Raw genomic sequence first — 23,902 nt, 5'->3', positions numbered from 1 at the left:
GGACTATAGAAACTCCACAGTTTGGACCGTGATGGGAACCGAACTCATGACCTCAGAGATGGGAGGCAGTAATGCTAAACATTACACCATCCGTGCTGCACACTTTGAACTAAGGAAGAATCCAGGTCCTCACCATCAGAAAGAATCAGGGCCACTTCTCCTCCGATGCCGACTGCACCCCATGTGACGTGCAAGGCAGCTGAGGAGTAGAGGATGGCTGCGGAATATCCGTTCCAGTGTTCGCACAGCCCCAAGTACTGCACCGCGAACTTCAGCCAAGCAGAGGGGGAGGGGGGGAGGGAGAAGGTAGGGTTTTGACTAGTCCACACAGCTCCGCTCCCTGCCCTGTGCCTCCAACTTCTGCATGCAGTGTTACTCCGTGTCTGCATACTCAGGAGGTCTGCTACCGTGCCGCACACTGCAGTGTACGCAGGACTCACACACAGGAGGGTGGGGGGGTGACCAGCCTCAACAAGCTCCGCTTCCCACACGTGTACACCTTGGGTACTTTCCCTTGTCACGGGTAAAACCCTGGGACCGGCCACTGATACGGCTGCCTCACTCCTGGGAGGTAGCCACTACAGGAACCTGGCAAAATGGTGGTGCCATTTGGTACCAAGCTGCCCCCTCTGCACTCTCTAAAAGGGTGAGAGATCACCACGGTTTCCATGTCCAGTCCACTGCATTGCACTGGGGAAGCCACCCACTGGCCAGCTCACCCGCTGCATATCGGCAGGCCCTCCCAGGGCTCCCTGCAGCCACCGCACTCCAGCTGAACGTTCAGTACAAAACCTCAGTTCAAAAAGAAAAACACTGTTTCAACATGCAAAAAAAATAAAAAAAAATAAAAAACAGAAAACAATCTTATATTTGCTATTCTCTTGTATTTATAATATTGTATTTCCTGTATTTAAATATTTCATATTTATTTAGCTACACATATTATAATATTACTGCCACTATTTAATGAGACATTTCCCAAGCCAGTAGCCATCCCATCCACATTATATTTCTATATTAAAAATACAGCGATTAAGCATTAGGAGTCCACTCTAAGCCTGTTTGTTTGGTAATGGATTGTAGGTTGGGGTAAAAGCCATACAGGGGTATAAAGGAAAATTATTCAGCAGCTTCAGTGCTGAAGTGTAAGTTGTAAATGTTTGAGACACATCCAGACGTTCTACTTTGTGAACATCATACAGCTAACTCTGACCACCACAACCAGTGTGGTACTGGGACGTGAAGGGCCAGCCGGAGGAATGCAGGTGTAGGGGTACATGTTTAGGGGTGTGGCCAGACGCCACATAGGTTTGGCTAACCATTAGAGAGTGCATGGTCTGGGCCCCTTGATAAATACATAAATGTTTGGTAATGAACCAGGTTAATAACAGGAATGCACTGTAGAAAATACACCACTAAAATGTAACATGTGTATAATGTATAAATCAAGTGCACGGTGGGGAACCTCATAACTAAGGGGGGGGGGGAGAGGGGGAGGGGGGGGGATGCGGGCCCACCGGGGGTTTCCCCTGTACCCCTGTGTCTTAGGGATAGTAAGGAGCTGAATAAACACTTCACACTTAATTTAGCAGGCACCTACTTTTCCTTCAGTTCTGTCACCCTCTGCCCAACCGTATTGAGCTGGTGCTCCAGTTTCTGTTTTCGCTCTTCAGTTTTTCGGAAATTGCTGGAATATTAAAAAGAATGCAAATCAATGTTGATTCATATAAAAGCAACAGATTAAACATCATGAGCTACGAGTGTTAACCGAACACAAGTTATCACACGGGAATGTGAAATTAAAAGTGACAAGGTAACCAGGTGAGTACCAGGGCAGCTTCCTTTCCTGGTCTCCTACACTTACATGACATAGGGTTTGTCCGTCACTGTGAGGCGCTATCAGAGCTATAGGCTCCACCCTCTATGTCAGCAGAAGGGAAATGCCTGTAATGCACTTCTCAGTGGATGCTTATAAAACATTCAATCACATAGAGAGGATGCAGATGGATTCAACAAGTGAGCTTTAGGTCGCATAGGCTACTCTGGATCCCTGGCATCCACTCCGCCAGGCGAGCTAGGGGAACAATTACTTGTCACTTGGCCAAACTTTACATGAATGCAGCAGAGGCTGTCCTGCGTCCTCTCTAATATTCACAATGTCCTTTTGGATATAATCGGGATAAGCTGAAAATTGTATACAGTAAATCTACCATCATGATGAATTGGCTGGAGGAGGTGCAGCCAGATGTTATGTATATACTTGCACTGTAAAGATAACTTCACCCTTACATAAAGGGAAATGTGAGGGAGCTGAAGGTCTGGGCTGATTCTGTGCCGCAAGTAATGAATATGTGTTTCCAGATGGCCAGTGCGATCAGAATGCTAATGTGACTAGACGCCCTGAGTCGTAGGCACCTATGCACTCGCACTACCCCCAGTCCTCAGTCCATGAGAGCAGACATCTTCATTGCCATAGGCAGTCACTACTGCCCCATGTTAAGTGCTGGAGACGACTCAGAATAGGTCGCAACTTGCATTTCTGGCTACATGTCCACTGGACCACCCATGAAACCTTCCCCTTACGTGCCAACGCTCTGGGCCTCCCAGCTGATGCCTACTAACTCAGCCATTGCAGAGAAAGAATTGCGATGCGCCCAGGCCAGATTCACTGATAAGTAATTATAGATATGATGCAGCCAGCAAAGCATGAGCCGGCTACTAAAGAGCCTATACGCGGCTGCATTGGAACTAGCATGCTACTCAGAACCCCGTCCTGTACTGTATCTGTATTGTGCATGCTTCATAGAAACACCACACAGCCGGAGTTTCCAGATCACTGTGACTACAGCATATAGAATACGTACGACTGCAGCACCGCTTGTTCCTTCTCCAAGGGCTGGATTTTCTCCAGTACATGAGAATACTGTACATTAGCCTTCACCCAGGCAGCCAGAGGTGCCGCTGCAGCACTGGCCCTTTTAGCATTCTGCAGGGAGGATGCAAGACAAATAGAAATGAATAAGGGTTTGATACGTAGAGGTTTAGGCTTCTACTAGGAGCCAATAACTTACCTTGGCTTCAAAAGACGCCATATTCTTTTCAAGGAGCTCCTCCACACTGTCGCGTATTTCTTTTGTAATATTTCTCACATCAAACGTCACAATTTCCTCTCGCACTCCACGCTTCGCAAGAAAACTAAGGCACAAAAGTCTTTATAAAAAGCTGGAAGAATTCCTACTTATTTATTTCAAATGTCCATCAAATGATCCGACACATAACCTCCACAGACGGCTGACTAAAGCACTGCAGATATAACGGCAAATATTTCCTAAAGCATTAAATACATCTTGTAGAAACCCTACAGTCAGGTGCAGCAGATTACTCTGCCAGTGTCTTACCTTTTCATGCTTACCCACGAAGTATCAAAGATACCCATGAGCCTTAGCACACCCTCCAGAATATCGCGGATGATGTCAGGGGGCATGCGTAAAGATCGGATCTCCGACAAAGACTCCGGCTTAATGTTCCCTACTGCGTGTTTTGCTTCATCCACTAATGGCTGCAACAGAGAAAACCTCCTGCATCAGTTTGTTGGGATCTTTAACATGAGAACCGTAGTAGGACTTTAAAAGAAGAGGAAGCTGTTCCACAGAGTAAAGCTAGGTGCACACTTATAAATTCATACGAGAGATGTGACTCTTCTGACAAAAATACACTTACGACTGAACGTCCAGTACCACATGCAGATTCATGCGTACACACTATCACAATCTACTATAAGATCTGTGATCCTGATTTCTTGAAACCATCTACTGGGAAGGTCCTGAATGCAGGAACAGCAGCAGAAGTATTGGGCAGAAAGACTGATGGGTGCGAACACTTCTAGGTCCGTATGATATTGTACCATTGTATCTGATGGTATCTGGACACCCATAAAACCAGATCTTCATTGCAATCAGTTTCTTCTGATAAACAATAAGTGTAAGTGTGTACACATTCTTAAGATATCTCACGAATGATTCGAATGTCGGAAGATCTGTATGACAATTGTATAGGTGTGTACCTAGCGTAACAGCTAAATGCACTTACTGTATAAAGGAAAAGAGCATTTTGGGAAAGATTACATATTTCTGAGTAATGTGATACAAGACACTGTAATGGTCAATTAAGACACAAATCCAAGTTGTCTTATACAAATAAGGTGCATTTATAAATAATAAGATTTTACTCACCGGTAAATCTATTTCTCGTAGTCCGTAGTGGATGCTGGGAACTCCGTAAGGACCATGGGGAATAGCGGCTCCGCAGGAGACTGGGCACAACTAAGAAAGATTTAGGACTACCTGGTGTGCACTGGCTCCTCCCTCTATGCCCCTACTCAAAACCTCAGTTAGGAAACTGTGCCCGGAAGAGCTGACACAATAAGGAAAGGATTTGAAATCCCGGGTAAGACTCATACCAGCCACACCAATCACACCGTACAACTCGTGATACTATACCCAGTTAACAGTATGAATAACAACTGAGCCTCACGAACAGAAGGCTCATAACAATAACCCTTTAGTTAGGCAATAACTATATACAAGTATTGCAGACAATCCGCACTTGGGATGGGCGCCCAGCATCCACTACGGACTACAAGAAATAGATTTACCGGTGAGTAAAATCTTATTTTCTCTGACGTCCTAGTGGATGCTGGGAACTCCGTAAGGACCATGGGGATTATACCAAAGCTCCCAAACGGGCGGGAGAGTGAGGATGACTCTGCAGCACCGAATGAGCAAACTCAAGGTCCTCCTCAGCCAGGGTATCAAACTTGTAGAATCTTGCAAAAGTGTTTGAACCCGACCAAGTAGCAGCTCGGCAAAGTTGTAAAGCCGAGACCCCTCGGGCAGCCGCCCAAGAAGAGCCCACTTTCCTCGTGGAATGGGCTTTTACCGATTTAGGATGCGGCAGTCCAGCCGCAGAATGTGCAAGTTGAATCGTGCTACAGATCCAGCGAGCAATAGTCTGCTTAGAAGCAGGAGCACCCAGCTTGTTGGGTGCATACAGGATAAACAGCGAGTCAGTTTTCCTGACTCCAGCCATCCTGGAAACATATATTTTCAGGGCCCTGACTACGTCCAGCAACTTGGAGTCCTCCAAGTCCCGAGTAGCCGCAGGCACCACAATAGGTTGGTTCACATGAAACGCTGATACCACCTTAGGAAGGAATTGGGAACGAGTCCTCAATTCTGCCCTATCCGTATGAAAAATCAGATAAGGGCTTTTACATGACAAAGCCGCCAATTCTGATTCACGCCTGGCCGACGCCAGGGCCAACAGCATGACCACTTTCCACGTGAGGTATTTTAGCTCCACGGTCTTAAGAGGCTCAAACCAATGCGACTTTAGGAAATCCAACACCACGTTGAGATCCCACGGTGCCACTGGAGGCACAAACGGGGGCTGAATATGCAGCACTCCTTTAACAAAAGTCTGAACTTCAGGCAGTGAAGCCAGTTCTTTTTGGAAGAAAATGGACAGAGCCAAAATCTGGACCTTAATGGAGCCCAATTTTAGGCCCATAGTCACTCCTGACTGCAGGAAGTGCAGAAAACGACCCAGTTGAAATTCCTCCGTTGGGGCCTTCCTGGCCTCACACCACGCAACATATTTCCGCCATATGCGGTGATAATGGTTTGCGGTCACCTCTTTCCTAGCTTTAATCAGTGTAGGAATAACTTCCTCCGGAATGCCTTTTTCTTTTAGGATCCGGTGTTCAACCGCCATGCCGTCAAACGCAGTCGCGGTAAGTCTTGGAATAGACAGGGCCCCTGCAGCAGCAGGTCCTGTCTGAGCGACAGAGGCCATGGGTCCTCTGATAACATCTCTTGAAGTTCCGGGTACCAGGCTCTTCTTGGCCAATCCGGAACCACTAGTATAGTTCTTACTCCTCTTCTTATTATTATTCTCAGTACCTTGGGTATGAGAGGTAGAGGAGGGAACACATAAACTGACTGGTACACCCACGGTGTCACTAGAGCGTCCACAGCTATCGCCTGAGGGTCCCTTAACCTGGCGCAATATCTATTATAGCTTTTTGTTGATGCGGGACGCCATCATGTCCACCTGTGGCCTTTCCCAAAGGTGTACAATCCTTTGGAAGACTTCTGGATGAAGTCCCCACTCTCCCGGGTGGAGGTCGTGTCTGCTGAGGAAGTCTGCTTCCCAGTTGTCCACTCCCGGAATGAACACTGCTGACAGTGCTAACACGTGATTTTCCGCCCATCGGAGAATCCTTGTGGCTTCTGCCATCGCCAACCAGCTTCTTGTGCCGCCCTGTCGGTTTACATGGGCGACCGCCGTGATGTTGTCTGACTGGATCAGCACCGGCTGGTGTTGAAGCAGGGGTCTTGCCTGACTTAGGGCATTGTAAATGGCCCTTAGTTCCAGAATATTTATGTTTAGGGAAGTCTCCTGACTTGACCATTGTCCTTGGAAGTTTCTTCCCTGCGTGACTGCCCCCCAACCTCGAAGGCTGGCATCAGTGGTCACCAGGACCCAGTCCTGTATGCCGAATCTGCGGCCCTCTAGAGGATGAGCACTCTGCAGCCACCACAGCAGCGACACCCTGGCCCTTGGAGACAGGGTTATCAGCCGATGCATCTGAAGATGCGATCCGGACCACTTGTCCAACAGATCCCACTGAAAGATCCTTGCATGGAACCTTCCGAATGGAATTGCTTCATAAGAAGCCACCATTTTTCCCAGGACTCGCGTGCAGTGGTGCACCGACACCTGTTTTGGTTTTAGGAGGTCTCTGACTAGAGATGACAACTTCTTGGCCTTCTCCTCCGGGTGAAACACTTTTTTCTGTTCTGTGTCCAGAACCATCCCCAGGAACAGTAGACGCGTTGTAGGAACCAGCTGCGACTTCGGAATGTTCAGGATCCAGCCGTGCTGTAGTAGCACTGCCCGAGCCAGTGCTACTCCGATCAACAACTGTTCCCTGGACCTCGCCTTTATAAGGAGATCGTCCAAGTACGGGATAATTATAACTCCCTTTTTTCGAAGGAGTATCATCATCTCTGCCATTACCTTGGTAAATACCCTCGGTGCCGTGGACAGACCAAACGGCAACGTCTGGAATTGGTAATGACAGTCCTGTACCACAAATCTGAGGTACTCCTGGTGAGGGGGGTAAATGGGGACATGCAGATAAGCATCCTTGATGTCCAGTGATACTATGTAATCCCTTTCGTCCAGGCTTGCAATAACCGCCCTGAGCGATTCCATTTTGAACTTGAACCTTCGTATATAAGTGTTCAAGGATTTCAAATTTAGGATGGGTCTCACCGAACTGTCCGGTTTCGGTACCACAAACATTGTGGAATAGTAACCCCGTCCTTGTTGAAGGAGGGGTACCTTGACTATCACCTGCTGCGAATACAGCTTGTGAATTGCCTCCAGCACTGCCTCCCTGTCCGAGGGAGCTGTCGGAAAGGCAGATTTGAGGAAACGGCGAGGGGGAGACGTCTCGAACTCCAGCTTGTACCCCTGAGATACTACCTGTAGAATCCAGGGATCCACCCGTGAGCGAGCCCACTGGTCGCTGAAGTTCTTGAGACGGGCCCCCACCGTACCTGGCTCCGCCTGTGGAGCCCCAGCGTCATGCGGTGGACTTAGAGGAAGCGGGGGAGGACTTTTGTTCCTGGGAACTGGCTGTATGCTGCAGCTTTTTCCCTCTACCTCTGCCTCTGGGCAGAAAGGACGCGCCTTTAACCCGCTTGCCTTTCTGGGACCGAAAGGACTGTACCTGATAATACGGTGCTTTCTTCGGCTGTGAGGGAACATGGGGTAAAAATGTTGATTTCCCAGCTGTAGCTGTGGAAACGAGGTCCGAGAGACCATCCCCAAACAACTCCTCACCCTTGTAAGGCAAAACTTCCATGTGCCTTTTAGAATCAGCATCACCTGTCCACTGCAGAGTCCACAATCCTCTCCTGGCAGAAATGGACATTGCGTTTATTTTAGATGCCAGCCGGCAAATATCCCTCTGTGCATCTCTCATGTATAAGACTGCGTCTTTAATATGCTCTATGGTTAGCAATATAGTGTCCCTGTCTAAGGTGTTATCTGACAGGGAATCTGACCACGCAGCTGCAGCACTGCACATCCATGCTGAAGCAATAGCTGGTCTCAGTATAATACCTGAGTGTGTATATACAGACTTCAGGATAGCCTCCTGCTTTCTATCTGCAGGCTCCTTTAGGGCGGCCGTGTCCGGAGACGGTAGTGCCACCTTTTTTGACAGACGTGTGAGCGCTTTATCCACCCTAGGGGATGTCTCCCAACGTGACCTATCCTCTGTCGGGAAAGGGTACGCCATTAGTAACCTTTTAAAAATTACCAGTTTCTTATCGGGGGAAACCCACGCTTCTTCACACACTTCATTTAATTCATCAGATGGGAGAAAACCACTGGAAGCTTTTTCTCCCCAAACATAATACCCTTTTTTGTGGTACCTGGGGTAATATCTGAAATGTGCAACACGTTTTTCATTGCCGTAATCATGTAACGGGTGGCTCTATTGGAATGTACACTAGTCTCATCGTCGTCGACACTGGAGTCAGAATCCGTGTCGACATCTGTGTCTGCCATCTGAGGTAGTGGGCGTTTTAGGGCCCCTGATGGCTTTTGAGACGCCTGGGCAGGCACGGGCTGAGAAGCCGGCTGTCCCACATCTGCTATGTCGTCAAACCTTTTATGTAAGGAGTTGACACTGTCGCGTAATTCCTTCCACATGTCCATCCACTCAGGTGTCGACCCCGCAGGGGGTGACATCACATTTATCGGCATCTGCTCCGCCTCCACATAAGCCTCCTCATCAAACATGTCGACACAGCCGTACCGACACACCGCACACACACAGGGAATGCTCTGACTGAGGACAGGACCCCACACAGTCCTTTGGGGAGACAGAGAGAGAGTATGCCAGCACACACCAGAGCGCTATATATACAGGGATTCACACTACCCACAGTGATTTTTCCCCTATAGCTGCTGATATTACACAGATTGCGCCTAAATTTAGTGCCCCCCCTCTCTTTTTTACCCTATGTAGTCTGGAAACTGCAGGGGAGAGCCTGGGGAGCGTCCTTCCAGCGGAGCTGTGAGGGAAAATGGCGCCAGTGTGCTGAGGGAGATAGCCCCGTCCCTTTTCCGGCGGACTTCTCCCGCTTTTTTATATGTATATCTGGCAGGGGATTTTACACATATATAGTCTTAATGACTATATTATGTGTTTATTTTGCCAGCAAGGTACTATTATTGCAGCCCAGGGCGCCCCCCCCCCTCCCCCAGCGCCCTGCACCCATCAGTGACCGGAGTGTGTGGTGTGCATGGGGAGCAATGGCGCACAGCTGCAGTGCTGTGCGCTACCTTGATGAAGACCGAAGTCTTCTGCCGCCGATTTCCAGGAACGTCTTCTTGCTTCTGGCTCTGTAAGGGGGACGGCGGTGCGGCTCCGGGACCGGACGACCGAGGCTGGGCCTATGTTCGATCCCTCTGGAGCTAATGGTGTCCAGTAGCCTAGAAGCCCAAGCTAGCTGCAAGCAGGTAGGTTTGCTTCTCTCCCCTTAGTCCCTCGTAGCAGTGAGTCTGTTGCCAGCAGATCTCACTGAAAATAAAAAACCTAAAATATACTTTCTTTTCTAGGAGCTCAGGAGAGCCCCTAGTGTGCATCCAGCTCGGCCGGGCACAAAATTCTAACTGAGGTCTGGAGGAGGGGCATAGAGGGAGGAGCCAGTGCACACCAGGTAGTCCTAAATCTTTCTTAGTTGTGCCCAGTCTCCTGCGGAGCCGCTATTCCCCATGGTCCTTACGGAGTTCCCAGCATCCACTAGGACGTCAGAGAAATATAGTATAGTATTTCTGATAATGCTGTGATCATCGGGGAGATTGTGGGGAGGGGGACAATGACATTTTCTATGTATATCAAATTTCGAATCTCTAACTCTCCTGATGGATACTGAGGGGTTTATTTACTAAAACAAAGAGAAGAAAAAAGAAAGACTCTGTGTTGGGGCACGCTTAGAAATTTGAAATAAGTTTATTAAAACTTAACATTTAATTAATAACGAATAAAAGTAATGAGGAGTTTGATACAAAAAATTTGTTCAAGAACACAAAGTAAACATATATATTGACAGAAATCAGGATAAGCCTGATACAAAATTATGGGCACCTGTGGTGAAAAATATACTGAAAAACATAAAAAATTACAAAAAATTAATATTATTAAGGTGCCTGAGTTAATCAAAATTCAAAATTGGAGTAGAGGTAAATGATATGTACATATAATCACCGCAGTGATAATTGTAGGTAAGCACCTAGTCTAAAACCTCATGAGAATAGATGAGAGGCACAAAAGCTTAAACATGCCAGAAAGCCAGGAAATAAACACCTGAAGCCAGATTATATCTTTATCTTGATACCTGAACATCCTTTAGTTCGTTGTCAATTTGTCTTTTCCTTGCTTCAATTTTAGTAGACTCCTCAGCTATCCGCTGTTTGATTTTCTCCATTTCAGTCTTCTGATCACTGGCATTCTGATAAACAAAGGAAGAACATATTTCTTACCACTCACCACCCAGTATAAGCTCACACTACTTAGTCATCCCACTGCCAGGCACGCCGTTATAGCAACACACAGGTGGACTGAGAAAGGCAACACATATTACATTTGTAGTCACAGTTATAAAAGTGTTATATGTGAAATGGGTTTTTTAGGTGTGCACATTGGGCTGAGGTGTCATATGGCTATATGTGTAAAAAAGAGGGTATTCCTAGGCAGAGTGTTATTTTATTTGTGGTCAAACTCATCAAATATATTTTCATTTTGCACAAATATGTCAGGTTTAAGGTACTGTATGCACCATGAAGAGGTTGTGCTAACATACATCTTGGCAAGGGCTGCCTAAACTGTGGCTTTCGACGGTAACTGGCCAGGTTTGTAGCCGTGAGTCTAAACGTCATGGTGCGTTCTCAGGTAGTGATTGGATTAACATAAAGAAAGTGTTTAACTGGGCCATTAAAGTTCATGCATGACCTGCGGAATGTGGAGTCGGCCACTTTGGAGATCAAACCATTCAAATTGCAGTCTATGGAGTCACTATGAACTAGAGACCTCACAGGGGCACTAGGCCCTTCTGTCCTTCTGATATACTGTATATAGGGCGATTTTTAAATCTGAGTGACGCGCCGCCGTGATTTCCAGCCGCGCACATCACGCTAGAATACGATAGCCCAACATTTATGCACATCTAATGAGATGCAAAAGAAATTAATCAAGGTTACTGGCTGCAAAGTGCTTTTACCCAACCTCTGCAGCAGGCACTTAGCAGCCATCACTTAGAACTTAATCTCTCCCATAAGTACTGATACAATCGTAGTAAATTTGAATGAGCTAAAATTTAGCATTTTTTTAGGGTGTGATAAATGTCAACATTCAGAATGCCAACACGGACGTTATGTTGACGTCACGTGTTGACACTGACATACTGCTATATCACAATATCAATACTGTTGAATGTCGACAGTCTATTTCGACATAGCATTCTCAGGTTGTAGCCCTAACTCTAACTGCAGCCTAACCCTGACATAGACTGTTCACAGTCTGCATGTCGGCATTCTAAAAGTCAGTATAATGACAGCAAAAAAATATATTTTTTTAAACGTTACCCATATCACACCTAATGCCTCGGCAACAATTGCTAGTGACTGTCCAGTCCCAGAAAACTTCAGTATCCAGAGTGCAGGCAATGAACACACATGGGCACGGACTCAGAACTGCAAGCTTTGTGGGCAGATCTTGCTATTTCTCGCTCAGTGATTACTCTGTAGTGAAGCATATGCAACTTTTTGAAAAACTATGTGCAATCATACACAGGTGCGGATGAATGCATGTCAGTGAGTGGCAACGTGGGGGTCACATGTTCTGTGGTAGTGTGGAAAGAATTGTGGGGTATTCAGAAGTCAGTGTATGCAGAGATCTGTTTGATTCTGGATGGAATTCCAGCAATCAGGGCTTTGCAAATGCTGATAGCTACCTTCCACAAGTGCATCATTTGGAGTGGTGTGACTGCATAGATATAGAGAAGTCGGATGATGCACTTCTGAATCAGATCTATTGACTATACACTCATGGAAGTTATTGCTAGTTGTTATATAACTGCAAGGCTACGGGCCTGCTAGATGAGGCTGGCTGTATAGTCATACAAAATAGTATCATTTTTTGAGTTACACTCTCAGTGGGTGTGCGGTGTAAAAGAACATGCTTGCTACTTACAGCCTAGTATTTTCAGTAGTGTGTGTTCCAGCCCTGGTTACTTAGGGGTACATTTACTAAGCAGTGATAAGAGTGGAGAAGTGAGCCAGTGGAGAAGTTGCCCCATCAACCAATCAGCAGCTCTGTATCATTTTATAGCATGCAAATTATAGATGTTACTTCAGTGCTGATTGGTTGCCATGGGCAACTTCTGCACTGGTTCACTTCTCCGCTCTTATCACTGCTTAGTAAATGTCCCCCTTAGTATGCACTTCAGCAGGGCCGCCATCAGGGTTGGGGGGACTGCCAGGACTTGATAGAAAGGGGGGCTCGTTCCTGGCTCCTACCGCCGATACCTGGAGATTTGCACCAGGCTGTGCAACAGCAGGGAGCTGATGTTCAGGGAGGACTTCTTAAAAACTGGCCTTCCCTGCGCATTGCCTCTCTAAGAATTGTTCCTGCTGGTACACAGCACTCCATCTATATGTGACATCACATAAGGGTAAAGTGTTGCGGTGGAATTTTGCACCCTAGAGCTCCAAGTGAGCAAAGATTGCATTGCAGGGGAGAGGACACAAAGAAGAAGGTAAGTAATAATTTAGTGTAGGGAACAGTAGCGGTGGGGGCCTGACTATTTGGTCAGTCTCTGGCCCCATACTTTCTGATGGTTGCCCTGTACTTGAGTGACAAAGTTCATGGCTTGCTGTAAAGTGTTTCAGAAGCACTACATGGTTCAGAAAACTGAGCTTACCCACCGACATGCATGTATATACTGTAAATGGGCAACATTTCATCCCAGAATTACCTGCATTGATGTTGTGATCTCTTGCAGTGCGGCATCAGCTTCAGCCTGTTTGGTTTTCAGCAATAAGCTCTGTTCTCCAGCTTTTCCTTTCAGCTCATCTACAAGAGACTTGGCCTCATTGAGTTTCGACACTCCAGCCTATGCAAGAACATAGCATGACAATGCGGTCATTATAGACTCTAAGCCAGTGTTTCCCAACCTCGGTCCTCAAGGCACACTAACAGTTCTGGTTTTAGTGATATCCAGGCTTGAACACAGGTGACTTAATTAGTACCTCAGTTATTTTGATTTAACCATCTGTGCTGAAGGCTGGATATCACTAAAACCTGCACTGTTGGTGTGCCTTGAGGACCGCGGTTGGGAATGCCTGCTCTAAGCATATTATTTACATTCTCAACCCTGAGGTATCAATAATTATCTGCCCTTATTTAAGAGGACATTGAAATGTGTTACTGTATTAACCAGGATCTGCCAACACTGATAACCTAGAATGATTGGTCAAAAATTGGTTGGAAAATATGAAACAGAGAGTGGCGGTCAATGGAACATTTTCAAGCTGGGCTAAAGTATTAAGTGGTGTACCTCAAGGATCTGTACTAGGGTCACTTCTGTCTAACGTATTCATAAATGACATACAGTAGAAGACGGTCTTTAGAGCAAAGTGTCTATTATATTATTGCAGATGACACTAAACTGTGCAAGATGATTAAATCAGATCAGGATGTAGATTCTCTACAGTACGACTTAATTTAACTGGAAGATTGGAAAGCTAAGTGGAGTATGAGGTTTAATATTGAGAAAAGTTTAGTATTTTGGGACCAAAAACAAATATGCAATCTTTAAATGAAATGGGGTAAATGTAGGTACCGTCATTCGGTAATGGAGAAGGATCTGGGGGTGCTCACTGACAGTAGACTTAGCAGCAGTGCCCAATGTCAGGGTGCAGCAGCCACGGCCAATAAGGTATTAATTATCTTGCATAAAACGGGGAATAGAGTGTAATCCTGCCACTGTATAAATCTTTGGTACGGCCTCATCTGAAATACGGTGTACAGTTCTGGGCACCACACTATAAAAAAGACATTGTGGAACTTGAAAAGGTTCAGAGAAGAGCTACAAAATTGATTGAGGGCTTAGAATCATTGGATTATGAGGAAAGGCTAACTACAGTAGGTTAGATATACTTACATTAGAAACGAGGCGTCTAAGAGGTGCATAAAAACAGTGCGATGTAATCTTACGATTTTGACTATATAGTCAAAATCGTAAGGAAAGTTAGTGCAAATCACACCGTGTGTACACAGCTTGTAATACCAATGTGCGCTCCTGCGGTATCTGTATCGCAAGAAAAAATAGACTGTGCAGGCATGTCAATCTTGACCATATTGTGCACAATCTAAGTAAAGTCAAAATCGCACAGTCAAAATCGCAAGTACAGATAGTCAAAATCGGTGCTTCTGGGCTCTCGGTGAGTTAAAGGGAAATCGCATAATCAAAATCAGGCATAGACAATACCTCACCGTGTGTATGCACCTTAAGAGGAGACATGAGTAATATTTACAAATACATTAAGGGTCAATACATGGAACTATCAGGCGATCTGTTTATTAAGAGATCTGTACACAGGACCTGCAGTCATCCCCTAAAGTTAGAGGAGAGAAAGTTTCACACCCAGCGAAGGGTATCTTCACAGTAAGGACAGTAAAGGGATTCAGTATGGGATCCCGACAGTCATATGACTGACGCCTGAATCCCGAAACGCAGGATCCCAATGGCGAGTACAACGTGTGTGCTCGTCATGTTTTGCTCGCCACACTAATTTATTTCCCCTCACGGTGTGGTGTGAACCCCCCGCCCCCCGAGTGGGGATTCCAGGCCACGGTCCGAATTCCGACCGCCGGTATTCCCTTGGCTGTCGGGATTCCGGCGTCGGTATCCTGACAGCCGGGAAACGAACTGCTTCCCCAGTAAAGATATGGAACGCTCTGCCACAGAAGGTTGTAATGGCTGACTCAACTGATGTGTTTAAAAAAGGGTTAGACAAATTTTTAGCTGAAAAAGCCATCCAATGATATAACCTTTAAAAATAATGTATGGTAGTATCTGAGGCAGTAAAAGTAAATCCAGAGCATAGCAGTAGATCAAATATAGGTTGAACTCAATGGACACATTGGGGGTAATTCCAAGTTGATCGCAGCAGGAATTTTTTTAGCAATTGGGCAAAACCATGTGCACTGCAGGGGAGGCAGATATAACATGTGCAGAAAGAGTTAGATTTGGGTGGGTTATTTTATTTCTGTGCAGGGTACATACTGCTTTATTTTTACACTGCAAATTAGATTGCAGATTGAACACACCCCACCCAAATCTAACTCTCTCTGCACGTTATATCTGCCCCCCCCTGCAGTGCACATGGTTTTGCCCAATTGCTAAAAAAATTCCTGCTGCGATCAACTTGAAATTACCCCCATTGTCTTTTGTAACCTCAACAATTATGTTACAGTACTACCACATAAATAAAATTATCCCTAAAACAGCAAACTCTGGGGCAGATGTATTAACCTGGAGAAGGCATAAGGAAGTGATAAACCAGTGATAAATGCAAGGTGATACACGCACCAGCCACTCAGCTCCTAACTGTTCATTTACATATTGGAGCTGATTGGCTGGTGTGTTTATCACCTTGCACTTATCACTGGTTTATCACGTCCTTATGCCTTCTCCAGGTTAATACATCTGCCCCCTTATTTCATAAAAAGAGATATGTAATATCACAGAGCAGAAATTAAAATGCACTATACTATAAATACAGTAAATAATTGCTGGGCTCAGTGGAAATGAGGCACATGCCACATATACATGGGTTTTACATTTTTTCTGCCATAAAGTGTATGCTCACCTAAATTCTAACATAGTGCATGTGTCTATTTCTCACTAGCAGCAACATACAAATCGCTGGTACCTGTATCATATTCCAATACATGTCTAGTTGAAAAGGGGCCCATCTACCCTGCTTCCCTCTCCCTCCACGTCTTTCCCGAAGTCTTTTTTTTTCCCCATGTCTCTCCCCCACCCTCCCCGGGTCGCTCTTTCTCTGCCTCAACTCTTTCCCACTTCTGTCCTTGTGCCTCTTTCTCTCCTTGTTTCTTATCCAGTCTACCCAGTTTCCTTTGCCTTACTCCCCCCCCTCTTTCCTTACATCTCTCTCTGCCATCTCTGTCCCCCGGGATCTTTCTCTCTCACTCTGTTTCCACCTAGACTCTTTCCCCCTTCTTACCCATCTATCTGTCTCTACCCCATCCACTTCTCACTTTTTCCATCTCACTCAAGTGCGCACCCCCACTTACATTCCTCTGCCAAGTTCACCCTTTCATCCTCTTAGTCAAGTGTGCCCCTCTCCCACCCCTTAAACAAATGCATCTCATCCCTCAACTTTGGGCACCCCCCTCTCAGTATAAGTATCGTCCTGACCACTGATCTCGCCATGTAACAGTTTAATAAACCATCTATGAGAAATGAGAGTACATACTGTATAGTATTGCTGGCATTAAAAACAACAAAAAACATTGGCCCAAGTATGGAAAGCCTAACCTCCAATTTTAATTTAAAAGTGGACAATTGTAAAATGTTCTCTTGGTAAAGTTAGGCCAAGCTTGTTCACAATGTGCTACATCGTGATCATCTTCTGAATTCACAAGACCCATGGAATGAAGAACACAGAACCCCTTGTCTTACTGTACCTGTAAATGTTTTTGTTTCTTGCTCAGTTCTGTTTTCTTTCTGCTGAAGAGTGACCCGTACACGCGGAGGAAGGTCATGTAGCGCCTGGGAGTGGCGCCATGGGTTTTGCAAGACTCATGAATGGTTAGGAAGGAGTTATAAAACTCAGCCTCTCCTTTACAGATAGAAATGGAAAACCAGGATAAGCATGACTGATACATGACTGCTACTACATACATACATCCTGCATGTCAACAGTACATTGTAGTGCCAGATATGGGGCTAGGACATAAATTGTGAAAAATGTAATGTCGGCATAATGACCTTGTCAATATTGTGTATGTTGACGTGTCACATGACGATTAATGTCTATGTCGACATTCAGAACAAGTCGACATTCTGAATATCAACATAACACACCTGTGCAGCATATGTGCCAACCTTCCCAGTTTCGTGGGACTGTTGCAAGATTGTGAATTTTGTCCCGATGTGTGTGTGTTGGGGGGAGCTTGGCTGGGATGTTTCTCACTATAGAACATAGTGGCATTCACACCCCCCACCCTGTCCCGACTTTACAATCTCCCAATGCTGGGAGCTACGGTAAAGCAAGAGACTCACCTGAAGACTTCTTGTACTCAGAGTGCTGACTCTTCTCTTGACTTGTTGTGTCTGAAAATAACATCCTGGGAATCTGAAAAAAGGATAAATATTACTCTACCCAAGAACAAATTAGTAATTTCTATAGTTCAAATTCACATTCTAAAATGTATTTCATCCCTGGGCCAGCTGCCCAAGGATTTCCCTGTAATAATGCAATACACAAACAATTTCTGGGACTCAGAAAGAAGGAGCTTCTTTACAATACAACATTAAAGCAAACAATACATCCCTGTGGTTGTTTTAGAAGAGTACGGGTATGAACTGACATTTTATGTTTTTGTATCTGTTTTCTTTTTTGTTGTGGAAGTTCCGGACTTTTTATATATTTTTTTATCAGTTTTATTTTTCTCCAAAAAGCCATGCCAGTCTTTACTTAATGTCAATTTTTGGACTTTTGATCCATCTGTATGCTTCTTTTTTCATTTAATTCGATTCCATGAGGCTCTTTTAATAAACTTTTTTTTAATGGATTTTTGCTGTTGAATTTGTGAATGGTGTCCCATCGCTGAAAGTGCCACATATGAGGACGTCCGTTAAGCTGATTATGCAGATGTTCAGCCTCTTAAAGAAACCCAGATATGCCTGAATACTACTAATCTTCCCGTGAGTAGGGTACGCCCCACATCATTAATGAGAATACCCTTTTGAAAAAATACCAAAGAAACCTTTATGCGTTTGAATTCAGCCTTTTGTTGTGCGAGTGGGGTACGCTTACCTACTATTCAAGGGTTTTACTGCATGCTGGGGTTCTAAGGCACCGTGGTGGATAAAGATACCTTTACATGTTGTGACACATCTATTGGAGTGTGAGTCAGGGTACGCCCATCGATTGAAAAAGTTCATCTTGCACTTGACCATTTTGAATGTGTTTCACACAATCAAGCGACAGCTCTATTTTTCTCTAAATTAAAACTTTACTACACATATACATATTATTGCCTTTTCCACATGTTGACATCATCTTGTGAGAGGACATCCGGTTAAGGAAGAAAAGATCTACATAGTGCCTTACGGAGACTCTTCTAAAACAACCACAGGGATGTATTGTTTGCTTTAATGTTGTATAGTAAAGAAGCGCCTTCTTTCTGAGTCCCAGAAATTGTTTGTGTATTGTATTACTGGGTTTTGAACTCTTGGTTAGGTTTAGCTGTGGTGAATCAATCAGGGGGCTGCTTATAGTGCGCCAGTTGCCAGGGATTCTCAAAACTTTTTCTGTCTTGCCTGTAATAATGCGACTGCAAATGATAAATCAATTCAGTGGGGAGTTAAACCCATGCTGAAATGAAAAGCAAGGGATAAGCTAAATTGTACAACATAACTGTATCACTGATCAATAGCCAATCTCACATTAATAAGAATACGGATTATAGGTGCACATAATGACATACCTTCTTCATGCTCCTATCCGACCAGCCCTCCATCCACTGCACTGAGCATCTCTTGTAGAGTGCTGGATTACTCTCGCAGTTTATAGTGAAATTGGCATTTGTACAATCCATGATCAGGACAACATGCAGATTATGCAGAACTCCTATAATAAGGGGACAGATTAATATCTTGCAATAGAAGTGTTGGTGCACACAAGAATGAGCAAATCGTATAAACGGACCTATGCACTAACTTTCTTATCATGAACATTGGTAATAACCATTTCTCTTTCATCCACTAGGGGACACTGGAGTGTGAAGCCTGCAACCGGAGGTGTGGCACAATCTAAAAAAAATTTGCATTGTCTGCACAGCCGGTTCCTCCCCCTTCACGCCCCTCATGCCTCAGTTTTGAAAACTGTGCTGGAGGAGTAGCACGTTGGAGCACTGAGCTCCTGACTACAAAGGAAGTGACTGCGTCAACCTAATAAAAGGGGGACAAAGTCTAAATATTATTAAGAGACAAAGATCCCTTTTGAAGGGAACGGCATCTCTCATCAGGAGATCCTCATGGGTAACTGTGAGTACTGGTGATACAAGGGCCCTAGTATACAGCCTAGTTTAACTGGCTGGGAAAGACAAGATTGCACCTTGTTTGGCAGTGTCAGAGCTCCCTTGGTGAAGGGAACGCTCTAGACACTTTACACATAGAACTGAGCGGCCAGCGCTGAGCGCGATAGATAGCGCACACACTGGCCGGATGAGTCACCGCCGCTGCACAGGGGGAGAGCAGTACTCTCCCCCGCTGACAAGCACCGCGATCAGACTAACAAGCGGCCAGCGCTGAGCGCGATGGAGAGCGCACACGCTGGCCGGGTGAGTCACCGCCGCTGCACATTTCTCTCCCCCGCAGACAGGCGCCGCGCTGGGACCAAAGAAGCGGCCACAGGCGTGCGAGCGAAGGAGAGAGGCAGCCGCGGGGATCTATGAAGGGATTTACCTTGGCTTTCATGTATAACAAGCAAGGGGGGGGTTTTAATGAACTATATTAAAAAGTTTAATAGCGGCCATTTTTGTTTCACAAATAGGCGCCAAGATGAGGGGCAGGGATCAGCCCGCCCCCTCGGGTCATAATCCAATAGACCGTCAGATGGGAACTTTAGCTGTAGTCGGGGCTCCCTCTGCTGGACAATTGTAGATTAGAGAGGTTTATATATATATATATATATATATATATATATATATATATATATATATTTCTCTGACGTCCTAGTGGATGCTGGGAACTCCGTAAGGACCATGGAGAATAGCGGGCTCCGAAGGAGGCTGGGCACTCTAGAAAGATCTTAGACTACCTGGTGTGCACTGGCTCCTCCCACTATGACCCTCCTCCAAGCCTCAGTTAGAATTCGTGCCCGGCCGAGGTTGGATGCACACTAGGGGCTCTCCTGAGCTCTTAGAAAGAATAGACTTAGGTTTTTTATTTTCAGTGAGACCTGCTGGCAACAGGCTCACTGCAGCGAGGGACTAAGGGGAGAAGAAGCGAACTCGCCTGCTTGCAGCCGGATTGGGCTTCTTAGGCTACTGGACACCATTAGCTCCAGAGGGATCGACCGCAGGCCCAGTCCTTGGTGTTCGGTCCCGGAGCCGCGCCGCCGTCCCCCTTACAGAGCCAGAAGCAAGAAGATGGTCCGGAAAATCGGCGGCATGAAGACTCTGTCTTCACCAAGGTAGCGCACAGCACTGCAGCTGTGCGCCATTGCTCCTCTCACACACTTCACACTCCGGTCACTGAGGGTGCAGGGCGCTGGGGGGGGGGCGCCCTGAGGCAGCAATAAAAACACCTTGGCTGGCTAAAATACCTCAATATATAGCCCCAGGGGCTATATATGAGGAAAATACCCCTGCCAGAATTCCATAAAAACCGGGAGAATAGGCCGCGAAAAAGGGGCGGAGCCTATCTCCTCAGCACACTGGCGCCATTTTTCCCTCACAGCTCGGCTGGAAGGAAGCTCCCTGGCTCTTCCCTGCAATCTACAGTACAGTAAGAGGGAAAAGAGAGGGGGGGCATTAAATTTGGCAGTATATATATTATATGAAAAGCAGCTATTAGGGACATAACTCAGTTAGTCCCTGTATATATATAGCGCTCTGGTGTGTGCTGGCATACTCTCACTCTGTCCCCCCAAAGGGCTTTTGTGGGTCCTGTCCTCGTTTAGAGCATTCCCTGTGTGTCTGCGGTGTGTCGGTACGGCTGTGTCGACATGTTGAATGAGGAGGCTTATATGGTGACGGAGCAGAGGCCGATATATGTGATGTAGCCCCCTGTGGGGCCGACACCAGAGTGGATGGATAGGTGAAAGGTATTAACCGACAGTGTCAACTCCTTACATAAAAGGGTGGATGACGTAACAGCTGTGGGACAGCCGGCTTCTCAGCCCGCGCCTGCCCAGGCGTCTCAAAGGCCATCAGGGGCTCAAAAACGCCCGCTCTCTCAGATGGCAGACACAGATGTCGACACGGAGTCTGACTCCAGTGTCGCCAAGGTTGAGACATATACACAATCCACTAGGAACATCCGTGACTTGATCCCGGCAATAAAAAATGTGTTACACATTTCTGACATTAACCCAAGCACCTCTAAAAATGGGTTTTTAGGTTGGGGAGAAAAAACAGGCAGTGTTTTGTTCCCCCATCAGATGAATAAATGAAGTGTGTGAAAAGCGTGGGTTCCCCCGTTTAGAAACTGGTAATTTCTAAAGAGTTACTGATGGCGTACCCTTTCCCGCCAGGAGGATAAGTTACGCTGGGAGATATCCCCTAGGGTGGATAAGGCGCTTACACGGTTGTCAAAAAAGGTGGCACTGCCGTTTTAGGAACGGCCACTTTGAAGGTACCTGTTGATAAAAAGCAGGAGGCTATCCTGAAGTCTGTATTTACACACTCAGGTACTAGACGGAGACCTGCAGATCGTGCTGCTGCAGCGTGGTCGGTGACCCTGTCAAACATGAGAACATATTAAAGACGTCGTCTTATATATGAGGGATGCACAGAGGGATATTTTGCCGGCTGGCATCCAAAATGAATGTAATGTCCATTCTGTCAGGAGGGTATTAGAGACCTGTCACGGGACAGGTGATGCTGACTTTAAAAAGATTCTGCCTTATAAGGGTGAGGAATTATTTGGGGATGGTCTCTGGGACCTCGTATCCACAGCCACAGCTGGGAAGAAATATTTTTACCTCAGGTTTCCTCACGGACTCAGAAAGCACTGTATTATCAGGTACAGTCCTTTCGGCTTCAGAAAAGCAAGCGGGTCAAAGGCGTTTCCCTTCTGTACAGAGACAAGGGAAGAGGGAAAAAGCTGCACCTGTCAGCCTGCTCCCAGAATCAACATTCTTCTCTCGCTTCCTCTGAGCCCACAGCATGATGCGGGGGCTCCACAGGTGTAGCCAGGTACGGTGGGGGGCCGTCTCCAAAATTTCAGCGATCAGTGGGCTCGCTCAGAGGTGGATCCCTGTTTCTTTCAAATAGTATGTCAGGGGTACAAGCTGGAATTCGAGATATCTCCCCCCAGCCGTTTCCTAGATTATGGCTTGCCGACAACTCCCTCAGGCAGGGAGGCTGTACTAGAGGCAATTAATAAGCAGTATTCCCAAAGGTAATACTCAAGTGCCCCTACTTCAACAAGGACGGGGTTACTATTCTACACGGGTTGGGGTACCGAAACCGCATGGTTCGGTGTGACCCATTTATATTAAAATCCTTGAACACATACATTAAAAAATTCAAGTTCAAGATGGAATCGCTCGGGGCGGTTATTGCAAGCCTGGACGAGGGGGATTACAGGGTATCCCGGGACATCAAGGATGCTTACCTGCATGTCCCCATTTACCATCCTCGCCAGGAGTACCTCAGATTTGTGGTACAGGATTACCATTACCAAGTCCAGACAGGACTGTACAAGGCACCGAGGGTGTTTACCGGGGTAATGGCCGAAATGATGATACTCCTTCGAAAAAAGGGAGTTTTAATTATCCCGTACTTGGACAATCTCCTTATAAGGGCGAGGTCCAAGGAGCAGTTGCTAGTCGGGGTAGCACTATTTTGGAAAGTGCTACAACAGCAGGGTTGGATTCTAAACAGTCCAAAGTCACAGCTGGTTCCTATGACACGTCTACTGTTCCTGGGGATGGTTCTGGACACAGACCAGAAATAGGTGTTTCTCCGGGAGGAGAAAGCCAAGGAGCTGTCATCTCTAGTCAGAGGCCTCCTGAAGCCAAAACAGGTATCTGTGCATCATTGCACGCGAATCCTGGGAAAAATGGTAGCTTCCTACGAAGCAATCCCATTCGGCAGGTTCCATGCAAGAACTTTTCAGTGGGACCTGTTGGACATGTGGTCCGGATCGCATCTTCAAATGCATCGGCTGATAACCCTGTCTCCAAGGACCAGGGTATCTCTAAAATGGTGGCTGCAGAGTGCCCATCTTAAGGAGGGCCGCAGGTTCGACATACTGGACTAGGTCCTAGTGACCATGGAGGCCAGCCTTTGAGGCTGGGGGCAGTCACACAGGGAAGAAACTTCCAAGGACTTTGGTCAAGTCAGGTGACTTCTCTACACAAAATATTCTGGAACTGAGGGCCAGTTACAATGCCCTGGGTCAGGCAAGGCCTCTGCTTCAAAACCAGCCGGTACTGATCCAATCAGACAACATTACGGCGGTCGCCCATGTAAACCAACAGGGCGACACAAGAAGCAGGATGGCGATGGCAGAAGCCACAAGGATTCTCCGATGGGCGGAAAATCATGTGTTAGCACTGTCAGCAGTGTTCATTCCCGGAGTGGACAACTGGGAAGCAGATCTTCTCAGCAGACACGACCTCCACCCGGGAGAGTGGGGACTTCATCCAGAAGTCTTCCAAAGGATTGTACACCTTTGGGAAAGGCCACAGGTGGACATGATGGCGTCCCGCATCAACAAAAAGCTATAATAGATATTGCACCAGGTCAAGGGACCCTCAGGCGATAGTTGTGGAC

General features: G+C 46.3%; 1 protein-coding gene across 3 annotated transcripts in view; it reads right to left on the bottom strand.

The window, feature by feature from the left end:
• The window catches only part of DYNC2H1 (dynein cytoplasmic 2 heavy chain 1), a 1,021,614-nt gene that overhangs the window by 625,071 nt on the left and 372,641 nt on the right, over nucleotides 1-23,902 (bottom strand). For all 3 annotated transcript variants that reach the window (XM_063951545.1, XM_063951543.1, XM_063951544.1), the window contains exons 52-60: nucleotides 18,884-19,026; nucleotides 17,454-17,526; nucleotides 16,856-17,010; nucleotides 13,116-13,253; nucleotides 10,479-10,592; nucleotides 3,399-3,559; nucleotides 3,072-3,195; nucleotides 2,865-2,986; nucleotides 1,601-1,687 (exon numbers count right to left, since the gene is read on the bottom strand). In XM_063951545.1, coding sequence (XP_063807615.1) covers nucleotides 1,601-1,687; nucleotides 2,865-2,986; nucleotides 3,072-3,195; nucleotides 3,399-3,559; nucleotides 10,479-10,592; nucleotides 13,116-13,253; nucleotides 16,856-17,010; nucleotides 17,454-17,526; nucleotides 18,884-19,026 — 1,117 coding nt within the window. The remainder of the gene's footprint in view (nucleotides 1-1,600; nucleotides 1,688-2,864; nucleotides 2,987-3,071; nucleotides 3,196-3,398; nucleotides 3,560-10,478; nucleotides 10,593-13,115; nucleotides 13,254-16,855; nucleotides 17,011-17,453; nucleotides 17,527-18,883; nucleotides 19,027-23,902) is intronic.

This window comes from Pseudophryne corroboree, chromosome 2 (genome assembly GCF_028390025.1).
Source record: "Pseudophryne corroboree isolate aPseCor3 chromosome 2, aPseCor3.hap2, whole genome shotgun sequence".
In the NCBI taxonomy this organism is placed as follows: Eukaryota; Metazoa; Chordata; class Amphibia; order Anura; family Myobatrachidae; genus Pseudophryne; species Pseudophryne corroboree.
This window is presented reverse-complemented; position numbering and strand designations above follow the sequence as displayed.